This window comes from Lepidochelys kempii, chromosome 3 (genome assembly GCF_965140265.1).
Source record: "Lepidochelys kempii isolate rLepKem1 chromosome 3, rLepKem1.hap2, whole genome shotgun sequence".
NCBI classification, from domain to species: Eukaryota; Metazoa; Chordata; order Testudines; family Cheloniidae; genus Lepidochelys; species Lepidochelys kempii.
The window spans coordinates 21525545-21547641 of NC_133258.1; the positions used below are offsets into that span (position 1 = coordinate 21525545).

The 22097-nt window shown below is 44.6% G+C and overlaps 2 protein-coding genes across 3 annotated transcripts; one reads left to right on the forward strand and one right to left on the reverse strand.

Moving 5' to 3' along the window:
• Positions 1–1913: 1913 nt before the first annotated feature.
• RHOB (ras homolog family member B) lies at positions 1914–4591 on the reverse strand. Its single transcript, XM_073335915.1, has one exon. It carries the CDS (start codon positions 4041–4043, stop codon positions 3453–3455), a length of 591 nt encoding a protein of 196 aa, XP_073192016.1. The 5' UTR covers positions 4044–4591; the 3' UTR covers positions 1914–3452.
• Positions 4592–13046: 8455 nt separating this feature from the next.
• Positions 13047–21250, forward strand: LOC140908553 (ras-like GTP-binding protein rhoA). 2 transcript variants are annotated; one of them, XM_073335916.1, is made up of 3 exons: positions 13047–13246; positions 14606–15198; positions 16717–21250. In XM_073335916.1, the coding sequence occupies exons 2-3, from the start codon at positions 14609–14611 to the stop codon at positions 16736–16738; spliced, it is 612 nt and encodes a 203-aa protein (XP_073192017.1). In that variant the 5' UTR covers positions 13047–13246; positions 14606–14608; the 3' UTR covers positions 16739–21250. The 2 variants fall into 2 exon arrangements, with proteins under 2 accessions (XP_073192017.1, XP_073192018.1); XM_073335917.1 differs by having other exon boundaries at positions 14609–15198.
• Positions 21251–22097: the final 847 nt, after the last annotated feature.

Below are 22097 nucleotides of genomic sequence, written 5' to 3' on the forward strand. Positions count from 1 at the left end.
GTCTGAGTTTGTAGTTCCTTTTGCACAAATAGAGTCTCTGACAATAACCCCTTAAGCACAATGCAGATTTTCAAAAGGGTAGCGATTTTTGGGGTATCTCAGGTTTTGGGTACTCAAATTAATACTTTAAAGGGGCTAATTTTCAGAAGGTGATGAGCATTCCCCCATAAAAGTCTCCCCCCCTTAGAGTGTCTACAGGTTGGAACCCAAAGATTGAAGCATCCAAAAATCATTAGTTATTTCTGAAAAATCCTCATCAATATTTTTGCCTGAATTAAAAATGCCAGTATTTTCCACTGAAAATCCCTAGAAGCAATTACATTCACTAAGGACATTTATTGAATGTTTTATATAAAAAAAATAGTTTAAATGCAATATGAAATATTTTTCCTATCTTTCTACTGATTGAATTTCCAATGTGCAGATCAATGAACCCAACCCTGCTCCTATTTAAATCAATGGCAAAACTCTCATTGAGTTCCATGGGATGCAGCTTTTTCTGCTGAAACAAAGCAAGCGCCACAAAACGTCTTGTTTTGACAATTGTCATTTACTTTGTTTATAATCCAGAGGAGACTAGCAAATATTCAGATTCCGTATAAGTGAAGGGCCTGATTCTCCATTCACTTCTGATTTACACTAACTCTGCTGAAGTCAACGGGGTTACACTGGTATAAAACTGGTTTAAGAGGAGAATCAGATCGAGGTCTTAATATAGTGAGACCTCTCTTTAGGACTCAGAATTTTTTGCTAAAATACCAGGAGGGAATCATAATTTTGTGCATGAATCAGCAAGGCATGTACTGCATTGCTTTAGGATGAATAGATATTTTGTACCTACGTAGTTATCACTCAGGAAGGATTCCCCTAAAATAAATAAAATTTGAATATATTCTATAGTTACGGGTGTTGTCACCCCACCTAGTGCCATTTTTATTTGAACATCCAACAGTAGATCATAGTACCTGTCCAAGAAAAATCCATGAACCAGGCCAAGGAGGGAAGAAAATAAAGATAGGCATTTACTAGCAGAAAATAAATTAGGTCCATCTCCTCAACTATACATGAGGATCATTGACTAAACTTGAGGCTTTCGGGCGAGGGATCTTTAGTGGGCTGCTGGGGTGCAAATGTCCCCTCCCTTTTTGGGCTGTTAGCAAGTGAAGCCTGTAGCCCAGCTGTGTCATGCAGGAGAGCAGTTGAGCAGTTATCCAGTCTTACATCTTTCATTGTCCATAGCTTGTATTTGTATGCAAGATGTATTCACTACAAAAGAGCTGTGATCTGACTGTATAATACAATCAAAGTAATAAGTTTTGCTGCTGGTAGTTACTTTTCCCTTTAAGTCTACCTAAGACAGAACCATATGGGTTTTGCTTTACACAGGGAAAAACCCCAACAAACAGTATAAATTGTTACTCTAACAATCCCACAATAGCCCTGCTGCTTTCTGAATTTAATTCAGTTTGAAGGGAAAGTCTGTCCCTACAGTCAAGGGCAACCTATGGAAAACATCAGGAGGCAAGTGGGGAGCGCCCCTGACCCCGCCCTGCAGGACAAAGGAGTTTTGTACTTCTGACTTGTTACTTACAGGGGAAATGAAGATGACTTCATTTCAGACAAAACAAAAACAAAAAACACTTCCCTCCCCTCTCTTGCCCTCAGAGAATTTGCAATCGTCTCCTTACTGAAGAAACTGATTTCTCTGGAAATCTCCCCTGAAAAGGATTCTCAATATGTTGCAGAAAATACACTTATTGCAGAATTCTGCCTCAAAAGATGTGCAATCCAAAGAGCATGTACATCAAACCCTACCCATCCCAAATTTTATCTGTGAAAAAAAAAAATCACTGGATGCAGATAGTAGCTTCAGCTTTGTTCAGGCAACTCATTGAACCACAGGAAACTTCTCATGAATGTCATCATAGAGTCTTTTAATACTTTACATAAAAAACTGCATACACAGCTTATATAACTTTATGTAAACATCATATAAGTCTCATTGCTTTTGCCATGTCAGTTCATTAAAAATGAAACAAACCCCTAAACAAAACAGCCTTAGTACCACTGTCAAAAAAGGGAAACCAAAATACCTCATAAGAAAAATAGACGGATAGGTTTGTTCTCTGAACCAGAGAACCACAAGTTTAATGGCTGCCCTGTAAAAATAAAGTTTAAATAAGCCCAAATACTTTAAAATCCTCTGGAAGGGAAGAGGAAGGAGCCAGTGTTTCCACTCACTTTTCAAAAGAAATACAGTGGTTTTATTTATTTGACATTTTTTAAAGAAATCCAAAACAGATGAGGTTACTACGTCAAAAGTGTTCATAATGCTACAGTGTTCTATGCATTTCACAAGTGTTAAAATTAAAAAGTTAACACCCAGTTGTGCAAAGTAAGTTCTCACTGGAAAATAATGATTTTTTTAAATTAACCAAAGCAACACAATTGCAGAAGACAACTGTAACTGAAGGAGCAGGCACCTAGATAATACATGGCAACATTGGGCTTCTCCCCACCCTCTCCCATCATACTGGGACAGTCATCAGGAGATTGATGTCTAAGGAAAAGAGAGAGCAGATCAATCTTTTCTAGTTCAGCTGGGTGACTTCTACAACTGGAGTCAGTTCAGCTCTTTAAACAGCAGGCTTTAGTCATTCTTGACTGCGCTAGGGAAGGGTGTCTGTTCCTCTCAATGACTGAAATTGAAGCTGGGCAGAGCAGTTTGGCACCCACTCCCCAGTTTACTTTAAATAATAAACACACCTTTCAGTATCCCAGTTCAAACTGAAATAATATTTAGGTATATACACACTGGATAACCCACCCCTCCCTGATGCCCCTTTTGATCCAAGTCCTCAAAGAGCTATGTTACACAGCAGGTACATCGGAGGTCAGCTCAGTCCAGGAAATCGGCCCCGTGGGAGGTGTTTGCTGCTGGTGGTCTGCAGGAAGTCTGAGAAATGCAGCCCCCACCCCAAAGCACTCAGGGCCTGGGGTAGGAAGAGCGCACACACGGGAAGGAGGAAGTCTCTTCCAGGTGGCCCATGTGCATTGATCCCCGCTCACAAAGGAGACTGTCTTGGTGTTGTAGATGTTGGGTTAATAACCCCAGCTGGAGAGAGGGGAGAGGAGCTGGTTCCATTCTTCCCCCCCCCACCCCCGGCCCCACCCCGGCCCCACTGCCTAAATCTCAGCAGCAAGCGGTTTCCGGCTGCGTGTCAGTCCTTGAGCGAGTGGTTTGCAGGGGATGGCAGCAGCCTTGGTCTCTGGACGACGGGCGCCTCCCCCTCCGCAGCTCTCTCTCCCCCCCTGGGCAAAGCGCGTGGGTCTCCCCGCCTCGCCTCCAGTGCGCGGCTCCTAGCAGGGGCAACCTCCCCTCCCTCCCGTGCAGCGTCCCCCCGGGTCCCGGCGGGCGAGCGAGCGACCCCAAGGCAGCCCCGCGGCGCGCCCTATAGCACCTTGCAGCAGTTGAGGCAGCCGCTCGGGGCCCCGTAGCGCTTCTGCAGGGCGGCGCGGGTGGCCGTCTCGAAGACCTCGCGGACCCCTTCCTTGGTCTTGGCCGAGCACTCCAGGTAGTCGTAGGCCTGGATGCGCATGGCCATGGCCCGCCCGTCCTCGGTGCGCACGGGCTCCTGCTTCATGCGGGCCAGCTCGTTGCGGACGTGCTCGTCGTTGCGCAGGTCCTTCTTGTTGGCCACCAGGATGATGGGCACGTTGGGGCAGAAGTGCTTGACCTCGGGCACCCACTTCTCCGGGATGTTCTCCAGCGAGTCCGGGCTGTCCACCGAGAAGCACATGAGGATCACGTCGGTGTCCGGGTAGGAGAGGGGCCGCAGGCGGTCGTAGTCCTCCTGGCCGGCCGTGTCCCACAGGGCCAGCTCCACTTGCTTGCCGTCCACCTCGATGTCCGCCACGTAGTTCTCGAAGACGGTGGGCACGTAGACCTCGGGGAACTCGTCCTTGCTGAAGACGATCAGCAGGCAGGTCTTGCCGCACGCCCCGTCCCCCACCACCACCAGCTTCTTGCGGATCGCGGCCATGGCCAGGCTCGCCAAGCTCGCCTTGTGGTGCAGCAGAACGACGGAGGCGCCTTCTTCGCCCCCCGCCCCCCTTCCTCCTCCTCCTCCCTCTCGCTGTCTACAGGGCACCGTGGCGAGCTGGGATGGGCGAAGCGAGCGGGGAGGGGGGGAGGGGTTTCTCCCTCGCACCACGCGAGCTGGGGCTGAAACCGGATCGCTGCACCGCCGCTGTCTCCTCCCCGGGCCCCGCGGCTTTGTCGCTGCCGCGCTCTCCCCTGCCGGGCTGCGATGAAGCAGGGGGATCGCTGCACTGCACCGCCCCGCTCTGCAGGCTGCCTGGCTAGCTCGCCTCGCCGCCTCCCGCAGCCGGGGCTCTCCGGAGGCAGCCCGCCGTCTCCTCTCCCTGTACGGCTTGCGCCTCTCCCCTGCCTCCGCCGCGCGCCTGCCGCCGCCGCCGCCTGGGGGTATTTTGTGGGGCAAGGTCTTGAGCAACGCGGACAGCGGGGGCCCCTGGCTTCCACCGTTCTGAGTCCGGCTCCACCAGTGCTGCAGGCTGCAGCTGGGCGCTGGTATATAAAGCGCCGGCTACTTTCTTAATATAGCCGGCCAATGGCAAGGCAAAGAGTGAGGTCATCTTTTTGAAGGCGCTCAGCCATTGGTGGGGAGAGCTGCAGGCACTTAGGCGGGGCCAGGCCGGCGTGACTGGCAGTCCACGATGAGGGAGGCGGCTGGCTCGCTGCAAGTGGGTGGACTGAGGTGGGCCGGGACTGCACCTTCCTGAAGGGTGGGGGTTAAAGGGGCCGTCTCTGCTCTTCGCCCTGGGGGCAGGTGCCGTCAGTGTTCTTCCCAGGAGGGGTCCCGCTTCTTGGGAGCTGGAGATAGGGTGACCAGATGTCCCGATTTTATAAGGACAGTCCCGTTTTGGGGGTCTTTTTCTTATATAGGCTCCTGTTACCCGCCCCCCCCAACCTCCTGTCCTGATTTTTCACATTTGTTGTCTGGTCACCCTAGTGGAGGATTGATTCCCCTTAAACTTTCCTGAATGGCATAGAAATTTCCCTGCCTCCCTCCCTCCACTGCAGTGTCTCCACATCAGTGTTTCTCAGAGTTTCACTAGCAGCCTTGCTCTATCACTGGGAACAGAGCTCAAGCTAGCTCCTTCCTAGCCCCATCTCCCCTCACTCACGGGCTGCAGTTAGTTATTGATACCAAACGTCACACTTTCCACATGCTAAACACTTATCAGGCTGCAAGTGATATGGAAGCAGATAAAGATACTTTGAGGGATCACCATTCCATCATGCCCCCCACCCCACAACCTGCCTAGGAATAAGTAACCACCTTCATGCCCAGTTTTGCCTTATTACCCTGTGCAAACATGGGCCTGCAATGAAATGCTCCATCTCTGACAGGATTGCACATGGTTAATTGATGTGCAGTGCACACAGCTTCCATCATTTAGAGCTCTAATTAAAAATATTTTTCATTCTGTGCTTGTGAACAGTGAAACCTGCCTTAAGAGGCCACTGCAGGAACCAGCAAATAATAATAATAATAATTAGCAATCATACTGCCTAGCAAAGAGCATCTTTAAAGGTTGGACAAAATGGAACTGGAGTCCTCAGGGATTATTTTGAGTGGTTAGTTTAAAAAGTTACATTTAGATCACTGACTAATAATAAAAACAGGACCCATCCACTTCCCCCCTTCAAATATAGTGATAATTTTTCCTTTAGATCCTCATATGCCAAGTGTCAGCCCGGAAGGAATATTTGTATGGAGGAATTATGAAACCCTAGAACTAGTAGACTTTAATTGAACTGCCCTCTGAATCTTAATTTATAGTAATATTAGTAAGTCTACAAAATGACATGGTTTACTAGTGGTAAATGGCAGACACCAACAAACACTCTCATCAGGCACAAACAAGGATACCTGCTAACAACCGAAAAAGAACAAGATGTGCGCTGGACAGAACATTTCAAGAATTGTTGTCCAGGGAACTACCTAAAGAGGAAGCAAACATCCAGGAGGCAGAAGAAAATCTTGATATCAACACAGACACCGTAACTAAGGAAGAGATCATTCAAGCCATCAAATCCCTAAAAATGGGAAAGCTCCTGGCAAGGATAACTTGAATGCAGAATTGCTTAAGGTAAATCCTAAATTAGCAGCATCTATCCTGGCCACTCTATTTACATCAGTCTGGAAAAGGGAAAAAGTGCCAGATGAGTGGACTAATGGAGTTATAGTGAAGATACCAAAAAAAGGAACTCTCAGTGATTGTAATAACTGGCATGGTATCACACTTTTGTCTGTGACAAGCAAAGTATTGTGTAAGATCATAGTCCAGCATATATCAGAGGCAGTTGATAGCATTCTCAGAAAACAGCAAGCTGGTTTTTGGAAAGGGCATGGGTACACAGACCAGATCTTCATTCTACAAAAATAATAGAACAGTTCTTAAAATGGCAAAGACGACTCTACATAAATTTCATAGACTTTGAGAAGGCTTTTGGTAGCATTCACAGGACCAGCCTATGGAGCATTCTGCAGGCATATGGAATTCCTTTCCGTATAATCAACGTCATTAAAAGTTTCTATTTCAACTTTACATGCAGTGTTGATCACAGTGAGCTCAGTTTTGAAGTCAAAAACAGGAGTACGTCAGGGGTGTATCACGTCTGCAATCCTCTTCAACATTGCCATCGACTAGGTAATGCGGCGTACAAGAGAAGACATGCCAAGAAGCACTAAATGGACACTCTTCTTATCCCTTGAAGACCTGGACTTTGCAGATGATGTTGCTCTCCTATCACATATCCAACACCATATACAAGAAAAAACAACTCGACTCAATGCATTCAGCCAGCAAACTGGACTGAAAATCAACTGCTATAAGACAGATTTCATGATCTTTAATATTGCCTCACCATCACCAGTACGGATAGAGGGTTATGTTCTCACCAATGTAGAAACATTCACATACTTGTGCAGCACCATCAGCCAGGATGAGGGAACAAGCCAGGACATCCGGAACAAAATCAATAAAGCCAGGAACACCTTTAGGAGCTTAAATACAGTCTGGAAATCATCAAAATGCAACACCAAAACCAAACTCAAGATTTATCAGAGCTGCGTACTTTCAACACTACTTTATAGTGGGGAATGAGAAAGTATGACATGTCCAAACTGTCTTCATTCCATATAACCTGCCTCAGAAAAATCCTCCGTATCTTTTGGCCCAGAACAGTGTCAAACCAAGATCTGTTGACACAGTGCAGCCAAGAAGATCTGAGCACCATCATTGCCAGGAGGCGGTGGAGATGGATCGGTCATGTGCTCTGGATGGAAACTGATTCCATCTCCAGAGTAGCAATAAGATGGACACCTGAAGGCATGTGAAAATGAGGCCGCCTGAAAACAACATGGCGAAGAGCTGTGGAAGTCGAGCTGAAAAACCTGGGGCACAGCTGGGAAACTATTGAAAGACTTGCCAGAAACAGACAGGAGTGGAGGAGCTTCGTCGCTGCCCTAAACGCCAGAGGCATAATAGGAACATGATGATGATGATTAGTAAGGTACGTTAATCAGTAAGTAAGTTAAACAAAAGGAAGGAGCAAGTGATTCAGTTCGTCAATATTTTGATGATGGGAGCTATTGAAAGCCCTAAAATAGATAGCTATGCTGAGCACATTAAAACAATGCATTTTAAAATCTTACAACATGATGGGTACCCTGTTGCTATCTACTGTGCTGTACCTTGGCTGCTATTATTGCTGCTCATTGAGTTTCTCCTTAGGGTCTTGTTCCTGCAAACACTGACATACATGCTTAACTTATTCTATTGACTAATGACTAGAATTGGACTATTCATGAGCCCTTCCACTGCAGGATTGGGTTCAAAGTACCCTTTTGCTAGCCTGTTCAGACCTTAGTAAGTAGAACATAACTCCTAAGCCACAACTCCATATACATTGACCTCACATCACACTTTTTAAAAAATATGTAGCCATTTGCATATATAGGATGGTTTGACAAGGTGCTTCCCTTAGACTATTACAGCAGTGTATTGTCAGTAGGACAAAGATGTGATTGTGGCTCATTTAATCCTATACATTTGAATAAAATTAATCTTCTATAAGGATCGCTCTCTTTTCCCTTTCCCCCGCTGCCAGGGGACTATATTTTGCCTTTGCAGGGTGATGGATTTGGTGACTTAGTAGATCATTTCCACCTCTGATTTATGCGATCCTATTTTGTAACTGGCTGTAAATCCTCTTGTGGTGATTGGTGCAGTATCTTTCACATTAAAGCTATTAAAACTATACAGAGCACAATCATGTACTCACTTTGACTTATGTTGGAGTCATGTTGGTATTAAAGGGACATCACCACTTCAAAATCCCATTTCTAGCCGAAAGCCTACCCCTCGCTCAGAAAAATATGATTGTAAAGCTCCAAAACTTGACAGGGGGATACAATATCTGATACATTTTTAATTTTTAATTGGTTAGATTTCAAAGTGTTGGTGTCCCTGTGAATCCACTCACTGGGCTAACTCTTTCTCCATCATAAGCCCATAACAAGAGGTAAGCCATCTCTGTAGAAATAAGATCTCACTTCCCATGAGGACAGATCCTTCTAATTGTGGAACATTTGTGTCTTGTACTGTAAGGAGATAATTGGGGGGGGTTGTAACAAGTACTTTATAATTTTAAAAGATAATCCAAGTTCATTTGCTGTATAATTTAAACTACATTGTCTACCTTTGCCGTTTGCAAGTTAGTTGAACCTCTTTGAGCATGTGAACAAAAACTATGTTTGGTTTTTTCATTGGAGGTTAGTGCCACCATGTGGCAACCCTAATGCTCTGTTCTGGTAAATCAGAACTTTTGCATCTGAGGAGGCAGAAAGAGAATTTGTGAATATTTTGTAAGTATTTCTGTGTGTTCAGTTTAAGATTTATTGTTGTTGATGATGATTTTTAACTTACTTTTGGACTCCATGAAGAAACATAGCTCAAATTAGATTTTATCATTTTGTAAAAAAGAAAAGAAAAAAATGAATTAACTAGGGTGAAGGAAGCAGCTGACTGGTTAGTTATGTTTGACATATCAACTGTGCTCTGAAATGAACAATATAAAAATGTTGCTTATTAATTTAAAAAGAACACGGGTCTGTTCTTCTCCCAAAATGCTAGTGGGAGTTATCTGTGTTCATTTGAGTCCAGCTCCTGCTCTCCTAATTCACATGAGTAGTCCCATTGAAATCAGTGGGCTTGATTCTGATTTCATTTTCTTTTCAAGAGAAAGTCCACAGAAGTCAACAGAGTTACTGACCAATAACCAATGATTCAAGTGAATAGGATCTACTTGGGTAAACTTCTTACTGAGCACTGAGACTTTTGCCCAAGAATGAACTTTTCAGCGTCCATCTCCAATTAAAATATCAGCATCAGTGCAATTTCTATCAAGGTACTGTACCTTTAAAAATGCAAATTTAACATAAGGCCAGTGGGCCACATCCAGTGAAACATGCTCACTTATACCAGCAGTGACATCAGTCCATAAACATTACCTTAAAGTCAAGACATAGACCCAGAAAAGTAATTAGGTTCTGAGCTGAGGCTGCTGGAACAGCTGTGTGGTACCTGCACTGAATTGTCTTCCTCGGGGCTTAATATATTCAGCTGGTCCAGGAAAATGTGAGGTGACCCTGTTTCAGGAGGGCAGGGATTGGGAGTGGAAATCTATGTATGTCCTTTTGATTTCCTGTTTGAGCAATGGATCAGGGCGAGCAACAGAGAAAGGGTGTTTAGCCTCAGAATTTTGTGTGTGTTAGAGCTGGATGACTGCAATGGTTTCTGTAAATTGATCTAAAGGGATAATAACATACATCAGTGCCTGGGCTTCCTTCTCAAGAAGGTGATTGAGGGCAATGGTGGGAAAGTTGGAAAGTAAAATTAAAATAGGCAGCTGGGACCAGATGGCTTTTCCTCCTTCCCAAGGTATTTTATGTTATTAAAGGGCCAGTTCTGCCTTTAGGTGTGTACTAATGGGTCCCACTGAGGTCCATACACATTTTTCAGGGCTGAGTTTTTGGCCTGGAGTAGCTAGTTCGTATGTTCTTTGCATTTCAGATATTGATGCTTTGGAAGACAACCTAATTGTTTGAAAATTAAGCAAGTGGAGAGATAAAGGTGAGGTGGGGGTAGAAAATATCACTGGATAATGGTGTTTGTTTCATTGCACTCCCACTACCCTTGATGACATTGGTAGTAGTATTTATTTAACCCAGACAATTTATGTTCAAGTACAAACATACACTAAAAATGCAAAAAACCTAGCCACGAAGCAATCACTTCTTACTTTGTAAATGACTAGGCAAGTAAGCTCATTTCCTGCTGTGGAGTAACACTTACTGAGGAACTCATATGTGCTAATAACATTATATGTTCACTTGTATATTGAGTCCTCCATGCTTTCTCTTCCCATGATGCTAAGACCCCTACCCTACAGTCCTGATGCAGGCAAAAATCCCAGTGAAGTAAGAAAAGCAGGATTTGGCCTAATATGGTTATTTTGCAATCTTATGCTGAGAAGCCTCTGAGTAGATGTGGGAAGAAAGGCTCAAATAATTAGTATGGAGCTATTTGATGGAAGAGGAGAGCTTATGGCATTTATAAGGACTGAAATGCTCATTTCATGATATGGTAGGCTTATTGCTGTCACAGGTCCATGAGAAAAGCTGAATTTAACCTCAAATCCTGAAAATGGAGGAATAAAAGAGATACATTCCTAGAATGCAAACACACAAAACAGGAATTAAACAAGAATAGTGTATTTTTGTATAAAAAGCACACAAACAGTAGGTGCAGTACATGTAAGAGTATATCCTGAACGAAAAGGAATTAGTCTGAAAATATGTTAAATAAGTGTATCAACAATCAGGGTTCAGTGGGCGGGGGGAGGACGTGGATAGAGGTAAGGGGGGTGGGAGGTAAAAAGTTTGGGGACCACTGAGCCAGGCAGTCTGTGACACTGAGCACCACAGTGCCTCACTTTTAGGCACCTAGAACATCACTACAGTTCACAAAGTGTGAGTTTGACACCTAAGCTCCTATACAATGAATGGGGAGAGATAGCACCTTAGACTGCAGTTCACAAAAGCCAATGTGCTAGGCAGGAAGCCACCTAAGCTAGCCAGTTGGAGATGCTGACCACTGGGGTGTATGCTAAGTACCACCCCTCTCATGGAGTAAGGCGTCTAAGTCTAGGCTGCAGGGACTGTGCCTATCTCTGCTTGCAGATCCCTGCCGGGAACCCTCTCTGGAGTCAGGAACTATTTTTTGCAAGAAGCCAGGGAGGGTATTTGGGCCAGAGAGACAGAAAAAAGTGTGTGTGTGTGTGTGTGTGTGTGTGTGTGTGTGGGAGAGAGAGAGAGAGAGAGAGAAAGAGAAAAGGAGAGCACAAGCATGAAAATGACTCTATAGCCCGAGAGCACTCACCCAGGATGTGGAAGACTCAGAATCCAGTTCCCCTACTCCAGTTACTCTTTGATTATTTATTCACAGTGCAACAACTTCAACAGGAAAGACTGAGGGAGGCCCACATTAAGAATATCCCACCCATAGCCCACTGGTTAGGGCACTCCCCTGAGAGGTGGCAGATCCCTGTTCAAATCCTTTCTCCCCCTCGAGAAGAGTGGGGACTTGAACTGGAGGTCTCCCACATCCCAGGTTGAGTACCCTAACCACTGGGCAAAAAGTTATGAGGGAGTTCTGCCACCTGTCTCCCATGCCCCCAGCTGGCATGCTCAGAGGGTGCCAACTGGATTGGGCCCCACAGGTGACTTAAGCGTCCAAATGCCTGTCTTCCCCTGGTGCATGAATCGCTCTGAGGCTTAGGTGGGAGACAGACAGCTGGATGCCTAGCCTGAGGTAGCAGTGCACATGCCTGGAGGCAGAAGCTTGGGTGCCTAGGGAGTTTTTACTGCAAAAACTTAGGTGCAGAGTAAGTTTAGGTGCCTAAAAGGTTCAGCAGCAGTTTTGTGCATCTCAATAGTGCCAAAATTGGGACTTAGGCACCTAATTCCTTTTGTGCATCCTTAAGTGTCTGTATTACAAATAACCCCTACAATTGATACTCTCAGCAGACGCCAAATCTATCTATCATAGCTGCTTATGTAACCCACACACCTCCTGGGTGTGGTATTCTGTCCCATCTAGTGGCACCGAGACCACTTAGAGAGAGATTAATGAGTCTGCTTTACAGCCTTAGCTAAGGGCCACTTGGTTTTTAGCTCATGCAGTAGAGGCTCATGCATTTAGCTCCAGAGGTCCCAAAGTCCAATCCCAACCGCTGACCATCGGGATCTGTCGGTGTTACACTTATATGACCCTCATTACCAAAGTATCTGAGTGCTTCGCAATCTCTAGCATATTTATCCTCCAAACACTCCTGTGAGGTAGGGAAGTGCTGTTTTACAGATGAGGAGTTGAGGCACAGACAGGCTAAATAACTCGCTCAAGGCCATACAGGAAGTCTGTGGCAGAGCAGGGCATTGACTCCAAGTCTCTGAAGTCTCAGGTTAGCACCCAAACCATTGGACCATCCTTCCTCTCTAGATTGACTGGGTCACGGAGACTGGGTTAACCTCACTTCTCTAAGTTGTCTCTCCAGACCAAAGGTATATTGGTGTGATGGCATGAGGAAGTTTGATCTGATACTGTCCCCCATGCTCTGCTGGCTACATAGCTTACTAAAGAGCGTCAGTCTCATGGACTAAATTAATTGGAACTCTTAGTACTACACAGATAATTTACTCAGGGAGGGAATTTTGAGCAGCAGTCTTGTACAATAGAAATGAGGAATACATGAAGCAACTTCTATATGCATTGTGTAATTGATGTTGTAAACCTCTACAGGATTGCGTAATTGATGTTTTCATCCTCCTTACATCATTACAAGTAAAGTAGATTGCTTTTAAAAGCAATGATCTCATTCATTCCTCTTTGCTGATTGGCTGGCTAAATTAAGAAACAGAAACATTTATTTAAAAAGAGTGCTTATCATGAGTGTCCTGCAAGAGTGGTGGAGAACTGTCTTCATAGGTGAATTAGTGTTCCAAAGAAAACTGGGGAGAAAAGAAGATTAGAGAAAAACAAATGCCTTGCTGATCTTCAAGAAAGGGAAGAAAAGTGATCTTGGAAGTTACTACCTGTAAGTCTAACTCCTATTCCTAGTAATAAAATAATGGTACATGTATGAAAAGGAGGGGAGGTCGGCTCTCTTAGCTTCTACATGATAACAGACCCCTGGGCAATATGCAACCAATATGTTTATAAAGGATAGATGGTGCCAGCCAAGCTTGGGGTTTTTTGGTGATAAAAATTACACTGTTGGTGGATGAGTTATCTAATGGGGCACTGCCGGGTTCTGTCTTAGGTCCAGTCTTATTTGACATCTTCATTCTGTGATCTAGAAGAGAGAGTAAATAGCATCGTCAGTGAAAATTGTTGACGATGCTAATCGTGAGGGACTTGAGAGGACATATAAAATGACAGGGTCTAAAGTAGCTGTTACCACTCAAGAAAGAGATCTTGGAGTCATTGTGGATAGTTCTCTGAAAACATCCACTCAATGTGCAGCGGCAGTCAAAAAAGCGAACAGAATGTTGGGAATCATTAAGAAAGGGATAGAGAATAAGACAGACAATATATTGCCACCGTATAAATCCATGGTACGCCCACATCTTGAATGCTGTGTGCAGATGTCATTGCCCCATCTCAAAAAAGATATATTGGAATTGGAAAAGGTTCAGAAAAGGGCAACAAAAATGATTAGGGGTATGGAACAGCTGCCATATGAGGAGAGATTAATAAGACTGGAACTTTTCAGTTTGGAAAAGAGACGACGAAGGGGGGATATGATTGAGGGCTATAAAATCATGACTGGCGTGGAGAAAGTAAATAAGGAAGTTTTATTTACTGCTTCTCATAACACAAGAACTAGGGGTCACCAAATGAATTTAATAGGCAGCAAGTTTAAAACAAACAAAAGGAAATATTTTTTCACACAATGCTCAGTCACTCTGTGGAACTCTTTGCCAGAGGATGTTGTGAAGGCCAAGACTATAACAGGGTTCCAAAAAAGAACTAGATAAGTTCATAAAGGATAGGTTCATCAATGGCTATTAGCCAGGATGGGCAGGAATGGTGTCCCTAGCCTATGTTTGCCAGAAGCTGGGAATGGGTGACAGGGCATGGATCACTTGATGATTACCTGTTCCGTTCATTCCCTCTGGGACACCTGGCATTGGCAACTGTCAGTAGACAGGATACTGAGCTAGATGGACCTTTGGTCTGACCCAGTATGGCAGTTTTTATGTTCTTATCACAGATAAATACCACAAAGATCAAGAAATCATACGTATGGGCAAAAGGGAATAATACAAAGGGACAGAATCAAATCTAGTGTGATTTGCTGCCTCTCCTCTCCCTCTCTCCTCAAAGAGTATTTACAAAGCACTGGAAGCTTAAAGCTGAAGGGGTTCATTTTGCTCCACATCCTATTTTTCAGAAGATGGCTGCTGTTTGGAAAAAACTAACTGTCGTGGGAGATGTTGCCTGTGGCAAGACATGCCTCCTGCATGCCTTCTGCAAGGAAGAGTTTCCCAAATGCTATGAGCCAACAGTGTTTGAAACCTATGTCAATGACACCGAGGTTGATGGGAAGTCGATGAAGCTGATGCTCTTTGATGTACCAGGGCAGCGCCAAGGTAATTATCAGCACTTCCGTTCGTTGTTCTATAAAGGCACAAATGTCATTTTAATGTGCTTCTCAGTGGACAGGCCAAATTCACTGCAGAACATCCTTGACATTTGGATTCCAGAGGTCAGACTGTTCTGCCCCACAGCTCCCATTGTTCTGGTGGCTACCAAAAAAGAACTGAGGAACGATGAGGGTGTGCTGGAAAGACTTGCTAAATTGGAACAAGAGCCAATAAAGACGGCAGAAGGAAAGGCCTTGGCTGCTAGCATTGGGGCATATGCCTATCTGGAGTGCTCTGCAAAGACGAAAGATGGCATTGAGAGAGTCTTACAGATTATTGGTCAAGCTGCAATACGAGATGGAAAGAAGAGAAGAAAGCATCGGGTGTTCTTCAGATTGTTGTAAGAAGAGCAAATGTTATTTTTTAAAAAGCATATAAGTACATAGATAACTTATTGAGAAGTTAGATGGCATGTGGGAGCTTTATGAGTATTGCATGAATGCTTTCATGGGGCCAGATTGTCCCTCCTCTGGGGAAAAAGCTGGGTAGAGGAGAGGAACATGCAACATTTCTCTTGAAGAATCTCTACTGGGTCATTCTGCTGGGGCGTGAGTGGGATTTGCCTCCTCCCACCCCCTCAGAAATGAGGCATGGATACAAACTCCAGAACTGTAGCAGATCGAGCACTCACTGGCGCAGCACCTCCTGCTGGTCATCCAGGAATTAGCTCTTTTCCAGCCCTGGAGCGCCCCCTGCTGGCCGGTGACTCTTCTGCCTCAGGCCCCCATGTCCCTCCCGGACCCTGGTGCTGCTTTTCCTTGGGTTTCTGCCCCATGGCAGTCCCCATGCTGTGGGTCTCCTCTCCCAGGGGAACCCCCAACCCTCTAAGCCCACCTTCCCTCAGTGGCTACTGCCAGTCATCATCTAGCCCGCATTCTCTGAGGCAAACTACAGTCTGTAATGGCCACTCATCACTGGCAAGGGGGTTGGACCAGCTGCTTCTGCCTATCCCTGGAGCTCTGCAGCCCCACTACCCCTTTAGGCCTTTAACAAGGCCTGCAGCCTGGGGAGTTGCCAGGCTGGAGTTCCCCAGCTCCTCTTGCCCTTCCCCAGCACCGCTCTATTTCTGGTACCCTGTGCTCCCAGGCAGCTAGGTCCTTCCCACTCTGAGGCTGGAGTGAGACTGACCCAACTCCTCCCTTAGCCCTTCTTATACTGGTCCAGCCAGGCCCTGATTGGCTGTCTCAAGCCTGCTCATGATTGGCTCCCCGGGATAGGCCTTCGAACTCCTTCAAACCCAGAGCAGGGTGACCGCCCCACTACAAGAACCCACAGATGAACTGAGATTTGCACAGATCTTGAGAGATGAAAGTGAGGCCAAAGCCGTAATTCTCCACAGAAGTATGGTGATTCTGCATTACCTCCTCGATCTCATGGCTTTCAGTGCAGCTCCCTGTTAGCACAGTTTTAGTGGCAAGGCCCTGTGCTGGCTAGGCTAGGCTAGTTCCCCTGCAGCTTCCTTACACATACTCACATGGAGCATATACTTAGGGCAAAAAGGCTCCATGCAAAAGTTCATACAATCACAGGCTATATTAACTGGATTGTTGATTACCCACTGCTTTCCTGCGAGGACAATGCACATAGCACACCAAATCCCAGCCTTTTCCATGTTTAGATTCCCCATGCCACAGGTCTGGAGATGGAATGTAGGCTACTGTGATGGTGGCCCCCACCCTTTCCACATACAATCTGGTCTTTAACAGGATTCTTACCTTTAGCATGCATTCAATTAGAACCTGATAGGTACAGGATAAGAGAGGTCCGAGAGCTCTACTGAAATAGAGCTTCGATGACATCTAATCCTCAACATCCTTACTTTTTTGGAGACCTCTTACATATTTTTCTCCTTCTCTAGCACTTGTGGACAGAAGCAATGAAGTAAAAAGAATGCCAGCGATGCGGCCAACAGTTGAGAGAAATTTTCTACCTAGGGTGAGATGGGGACATCCCACCAGCAGCAGTGGTGAGTCTCCAGAAGCCAGAATGAGATGTAATTGAACTTGGACACATTAATACACACCTCCTTTATTTCAAGGACGGATATTAAGAGCATTGCTGGCTGTCCTGGAAAAGAGATTTGAATTCTGGCTATAGATGCAAAGATGGCTGGTAAATAACATGACTAGCATTTATTAAAGACATACTCTACAGATCAGAAGGTGGATAAAAAAAAAACAATCCTGGAATGAATAATCTTAGGATCCTGGTATCAAGGGACAAGGAACTAATTTATTGAGCCTAGCTCATCGTACAGAAGGAAAATATCCTTTGGTATCTTTCTCAATGTCAGTTCCATCATTGAAGCATCTTGGTTATTGTCCCACTGGAGGAAACAAAATCAGAGTAACCAAAATCTTCATCCTGATATTTTAACAGAATAGCAAATCCAAAAGAAAGATAATTAAGTTCCAGCTGCATTAAACATTTTCTTACCCATTCTTCCAAACTGATAAGAGTTCCGCTGGCTGTAGCACTAAGGTCCGAGTGTAGATTAGGCATCGGTTGTTGTACCACCATGGCTATGAGTAGAGTCCCCTTCCTCCCTGTAGTTGCTACTAGTGGTCCTTCTTGAAGTGAGGTAGGTGCTAATAATTTGGCTTCCACTCTGTTCTTCCAATACATGCACCAACTGATCTTTAGCAGGAGCCAGCTATTCATCCCCTGACTATTTCTTCAATCTGTCTCTGGATGGGTGTAGTCCCCAGCAGGTTTGTCTGTGGATGCAGTTTGTTGGCCCCTGGATCCAGTTTTTAATTCATTTATTATTTAGGTTTCAGAGTAACAGCCGTGGTGGTCTGTATTCGCAAAAAGAAAAGGAGGACTTGTGGCACCTTAGAGACTAACCAATTTATTTGAGCATAAGCTTTCGTGAGTTACAGCTCACTTCATCGGATGCTTATGCTCAAATAAATTGGTTAGTCTCTAAGGTGCCACAAGTACTCCTTTTCTTTTTATTATTTAGGTTTCTCAGAGTTCTTGGTGCCACACCTTATCCTGTTATTGGTCTTCTCTTTCTTACATTCTTATTGCTGGTTGCAACACTGAGAGTTAAACTGAAGTAATTGAACAAACTAGTAATTGTTATCACCCTGTCCACTCACATGAAAAAATATTCAAATGACCAGTGGGCTGATTTACTTGAAAGACCAAGGCATGGAATTTATAACAACAACAAAAAGTTCAACCCTATTAATGAGAAAATTAACTGAAGTGCTTGGAAAAGATCTTACAGTGTAAAGTGAGTTACAAAGTATTTGGGGGCTGACACCCATTTCTGGATAGCATGGGACATGCTGCATCTATGCTACATCACTTTCTACTAGCAGTGGTAAAATCCCCTCTACTTCAACATGCAATTACATCCCAATGGTTTAAGAATAATACTTTACATTTCTAAAGCACTTTTCTTCCAAGGATCTCAAAGCCATTTTAAACATGATTTACTAAGCCACATTCCGTCTCTCTGTGATAGGCAGATAATATCCCCATTTTGCAAATGGGGATACTGAGCAACAGCAAGATTAAGTGAGTTGCCCAAGGTCATCCACATCCATAGCTCTTTCCTCTGCTTTGACTCTTCTTTCTGTACTTATTTTGTCCCTTCTCTTTTCTCTTCTAGTCTCTTCAATTCCTCCTCTACTTCCCCTGCTTCTCCCCTGCCTTTCAAATAATATTTACCTGATATAGGTCCTAAGATAGGAAAGGATCCCCTGGAGGGCTCTTCAGCTTAAGTGCCTATTGAATTCAAATCACATGCTTAAGTGCTTTCCTGAATCAGGGTCATAATGCTTTTAGTTATTTTTTTTACATCATAAAGAGCTTTATTTATTTGGGTGGGTAAGCATTGTTATTCCCATTTTACAGCTTGGGGGTAGGGGTGAACTGGGGAGCTGAGAGGCTGAGGAACACATTTTCCAAAGTGGTCTCTACTTTTGGGCTCTTCTGTCTTTGGGCATCCCACTTGAGACACTTGGGGCCTCATTTTCAAAGGTGCTGAGTGCCCACCACCCCTATAACCTTCAAAACACAAGGGCACCCAAATTTGGAGGCCACTTTTGCATATGTAGACCCACGTGACTTGTCCAAGGTCATACATTGTCAATTGGTTTCTCACGTAAATATATTTAACAACACACAGACTGGCATCTGTTTTCAGTCCAAATCTTTAGGTATTTTGCCTTAAAGTAACAGTGACTTCACCTTTGTGTCTGTCAATATTTACCTCTGTATTAATCAGTCCTTGCCTTGACCTCAGCATTAGCATCTTCTAGGTTAGTTACTGGTTAACCCCAGGCCTTCAGCCTGCTAGCTTTTTGCACACACAGCCTCTTCTTACTGAGCACACTTATGGAACTGAACAAAGGAAACGAGTTTTTTTGCTAATTTCTCAGGCTATTGTCACATTTCACACTAGAAATCTAATCCTCCCCTTTTTAGCCACAGGCTGTTAAATACGTTCTTAAAGATGGTCAGAGTATTGATGCTGAGCAAATATTTTTTCTAAAACTGTGCAAACTTTACTCTAGAGTTGAGGTCAGCAAAGCTTCATTTGAATGCTTTGTCAAAACTGGAAACAATTTTTTCCTAAGGCTGTGTCTACACTGCAGAGACTGTGCTGGTACAAACTTGCGGAGGGATTTTTTCTGTTGGTGTAGGAACACCACCTCCATGAGTGAAGTTAGCTGCGTCGATATAGCTGCATCTGCACTGAGGGTTAGGTTGGTATAGCTGTGTCGGTCAGGCAGGTGGGTTTTTCAATGTGCACCTAACTTTCAAGGGCAGAGCAAAGCTAAATCTCTGGCTCAGCACACTTTTTCGAGAGCAGGTTTCGGTCTGGCTATACAACTAAACCTGTGTAACAGCTGCCCACACATCAGGCCTCTGGACCCCATAAGCAATGCACAGACTAAAACAAAATTAACCAGTCTTGTTTTGAGATTTAGCTTTGACTTATGAGCTAAACAAGAGGAAGGATGGTCCAGTGAATAGGATGCTGGTGTGAGACTTGGGAGGCCCAGGTTCAACTCCTTGTTCCACTACAGGGTTCCTATGTCCTGGGGAAAGTCCCTTTGCCTCTCTGTACGGAGGATCATAGTACTTTCCACTCTCCCAGCGTGTTGTGACAATAAATGCGTAAAGGACTGTGAGATGCTCAGATACTATGGAAATGGGGCCATAGAAGTATGTATTAGATAGACAAGACTGAAATTTGAAACAAAAATCATGAATTCAAACTGCTAGCATTCAAAATCTGTATAATGCCAAACCAGCAACAACGTGAGCCCAGCTCTGAAGTCCATAAATCCTTTTAGACAACTGTTTCTTCCAGAGTAGCTGGTAATCAAATAGTCTTTTTGTTTTGTCTTTGTTAAAATGTGTTTTGTCCCAGTGGCACTCTAATTCTATGTGTTTACATAAATACAAGATGCAGCCCTTTTCATTTGGCAGAATTGTGTCCCCGTGAGGGCGAGAACAAGAGAAACTAATGGAGCACTTTACTTATCACTAAAATAAAGCAACGTCTGGGATAAATGTAATGCATTTGTTTGTTTTTTTTACCAGCTCCTACAACACTTTAGGACAATGTCCAATTGAAATAGCAGAGGAAATTTATAGTATGTCAGATGAATGTGACTGAGTTGCAACTAGGCCAGGATTTCTTTGCAATTTCAATAATGCAATTATGTAACTAAATGATGTTGATGTCTTTCACACTTAACGCTTACATGACAGAGAAAAAACAACATAGTATGTAGCAATAATAAGATACTGTGCAGGAGCAAGTTTTTCAATTTCAGCCCAATGTCTCTATATATTTCATGGGGAACCTAGGGTGAAATAACAAACAAATTTTGTTTAGAGATTTTGGAAGACATGGTGATTTTTATATGAGCTACAAAAAGCGCATTTTAGTAGACGTTCAAGTTATGGAGAAAAGTTCCTGACTAGCCCCGTACTCAGAGCTTGAAAAGAAGGGAAGGTGTTTCTTTCAATGCGAAATAAAAAGACGCCCATAAATTATTTCACATTTTCAGGATGCTCTGCACGTACCCTGACCTTTATGTGAACTCTGGGTTATGTGTGGGGAGAGAGACATGTTTTGTGCTTTTCCACATTGACCTATAATTTTGAATTGATTTTCTCTATGTAATTCATGTTTCCATTTCATTCTTGGAATAATATTGGCTCCCTCTTGTGGCCAATTTATCATCTGCTGATTCTCATACTCGCCAAAGATTAGCACTGTCAATAATGTGCCTTGTGTTGAAAATACATTTTCTTATTTTTTTGTAGCTTGATTTTTTTCATAATGTCTTGCTACTTCATTATCCAAACTGTACTGCAGCTGATTAAAACATTTTACAGTATATAGCAACAAACATTCATGCAGCATCAGACTTCTGTAAGAGCACAGGACTTGTCATTATAGTTTAATGGAAATGAAGAGCCCAATCAAAGCACTCCACACTTGGGATACCCATCGTCGCCTTCTGTGCATAGAAGGTTGGAAGGTTTGGGCTTAAAGTTTGCAATGAACAAAGCCCAGACGACCCTAGAATGGGTAGCAAATAACTCTGTGCTCCACTTACCCAACGCATACAGGGAAACTAATTATCATTTTTTAAAGCATGTGTGATCATTTATTCTGAAGCTGTTATGGGCCTAAGTGGCTAGTTCAGGAGACTGGTAGTAATCAGAGTCTGTTGCTTGTTGGGAACAGATTGCCCTCTTCTGGAGTGTCCTCTGAATTCTTTACTTGTGGAATTTGGGTTTCTTTTATACACAGGGGAAGAAGCCTCACATTTGGCTCTCAAGCCCTAGGGCAGAGGTGGGCAAACTACAGCCCGCGGGCCACATCTGGCCCACAGGACCGTCCTGCCCGGCCCCTGGGTCCCCAGCCCCTCCCCCGCTGCCCCCCCTCCCAAGCAGCCAGGTTGCTGCGCAGGGAGCACTCTGAGCAGTGGGGCTGCGTGCTCCTGCAGGGCAGTGCGGCAGCAAGTCTGGCTCTGGCCGGGTCAGGGGATGGGTAACGGGGGGTTTGGATAAGCATGGGAGCCCTGGAGCACCTGTCAGGGGGCAGGGGTGTGGATAGGAGTCAGGGCAGTCAGGGAGCGGGGCGGGGAGGGTTGGATGGGGGTGGGAGTCCTGGGGGGCCTGTCAGGGGGTGGTGGATCTGGGGGGGCAGTCAGGGGACAAGGAGCAAGAAGGGTTGGATGGGTCTGGAGTTCTGAGGGG

Excerpts from the sequence above, each read along its gene's own strand:
- RHOB (XM_073335915.1), bottom strand. The coding sequence starts at position 4,043 with ATGGCCGCGATCCGCAAGAAGCTGGTGGTGGTGGGGGACGGGGCGTGC.
- LOC140908553 (XM_073335916.1), top strand. The coding sequence starts at position 14,609 with ATGGCTGCTGTTTGGAAAAAACTAACTGTCGTGGGAGATGTTGCCTGT. Across the intron at positions 15,199-16,716 it reads CGGGTGTTCTTCAGATTGTT|CACTTGTGGACAGAAGCAAT; the intron begins GTAAGAAGAGCA and ends CTCCTTCTCTAG.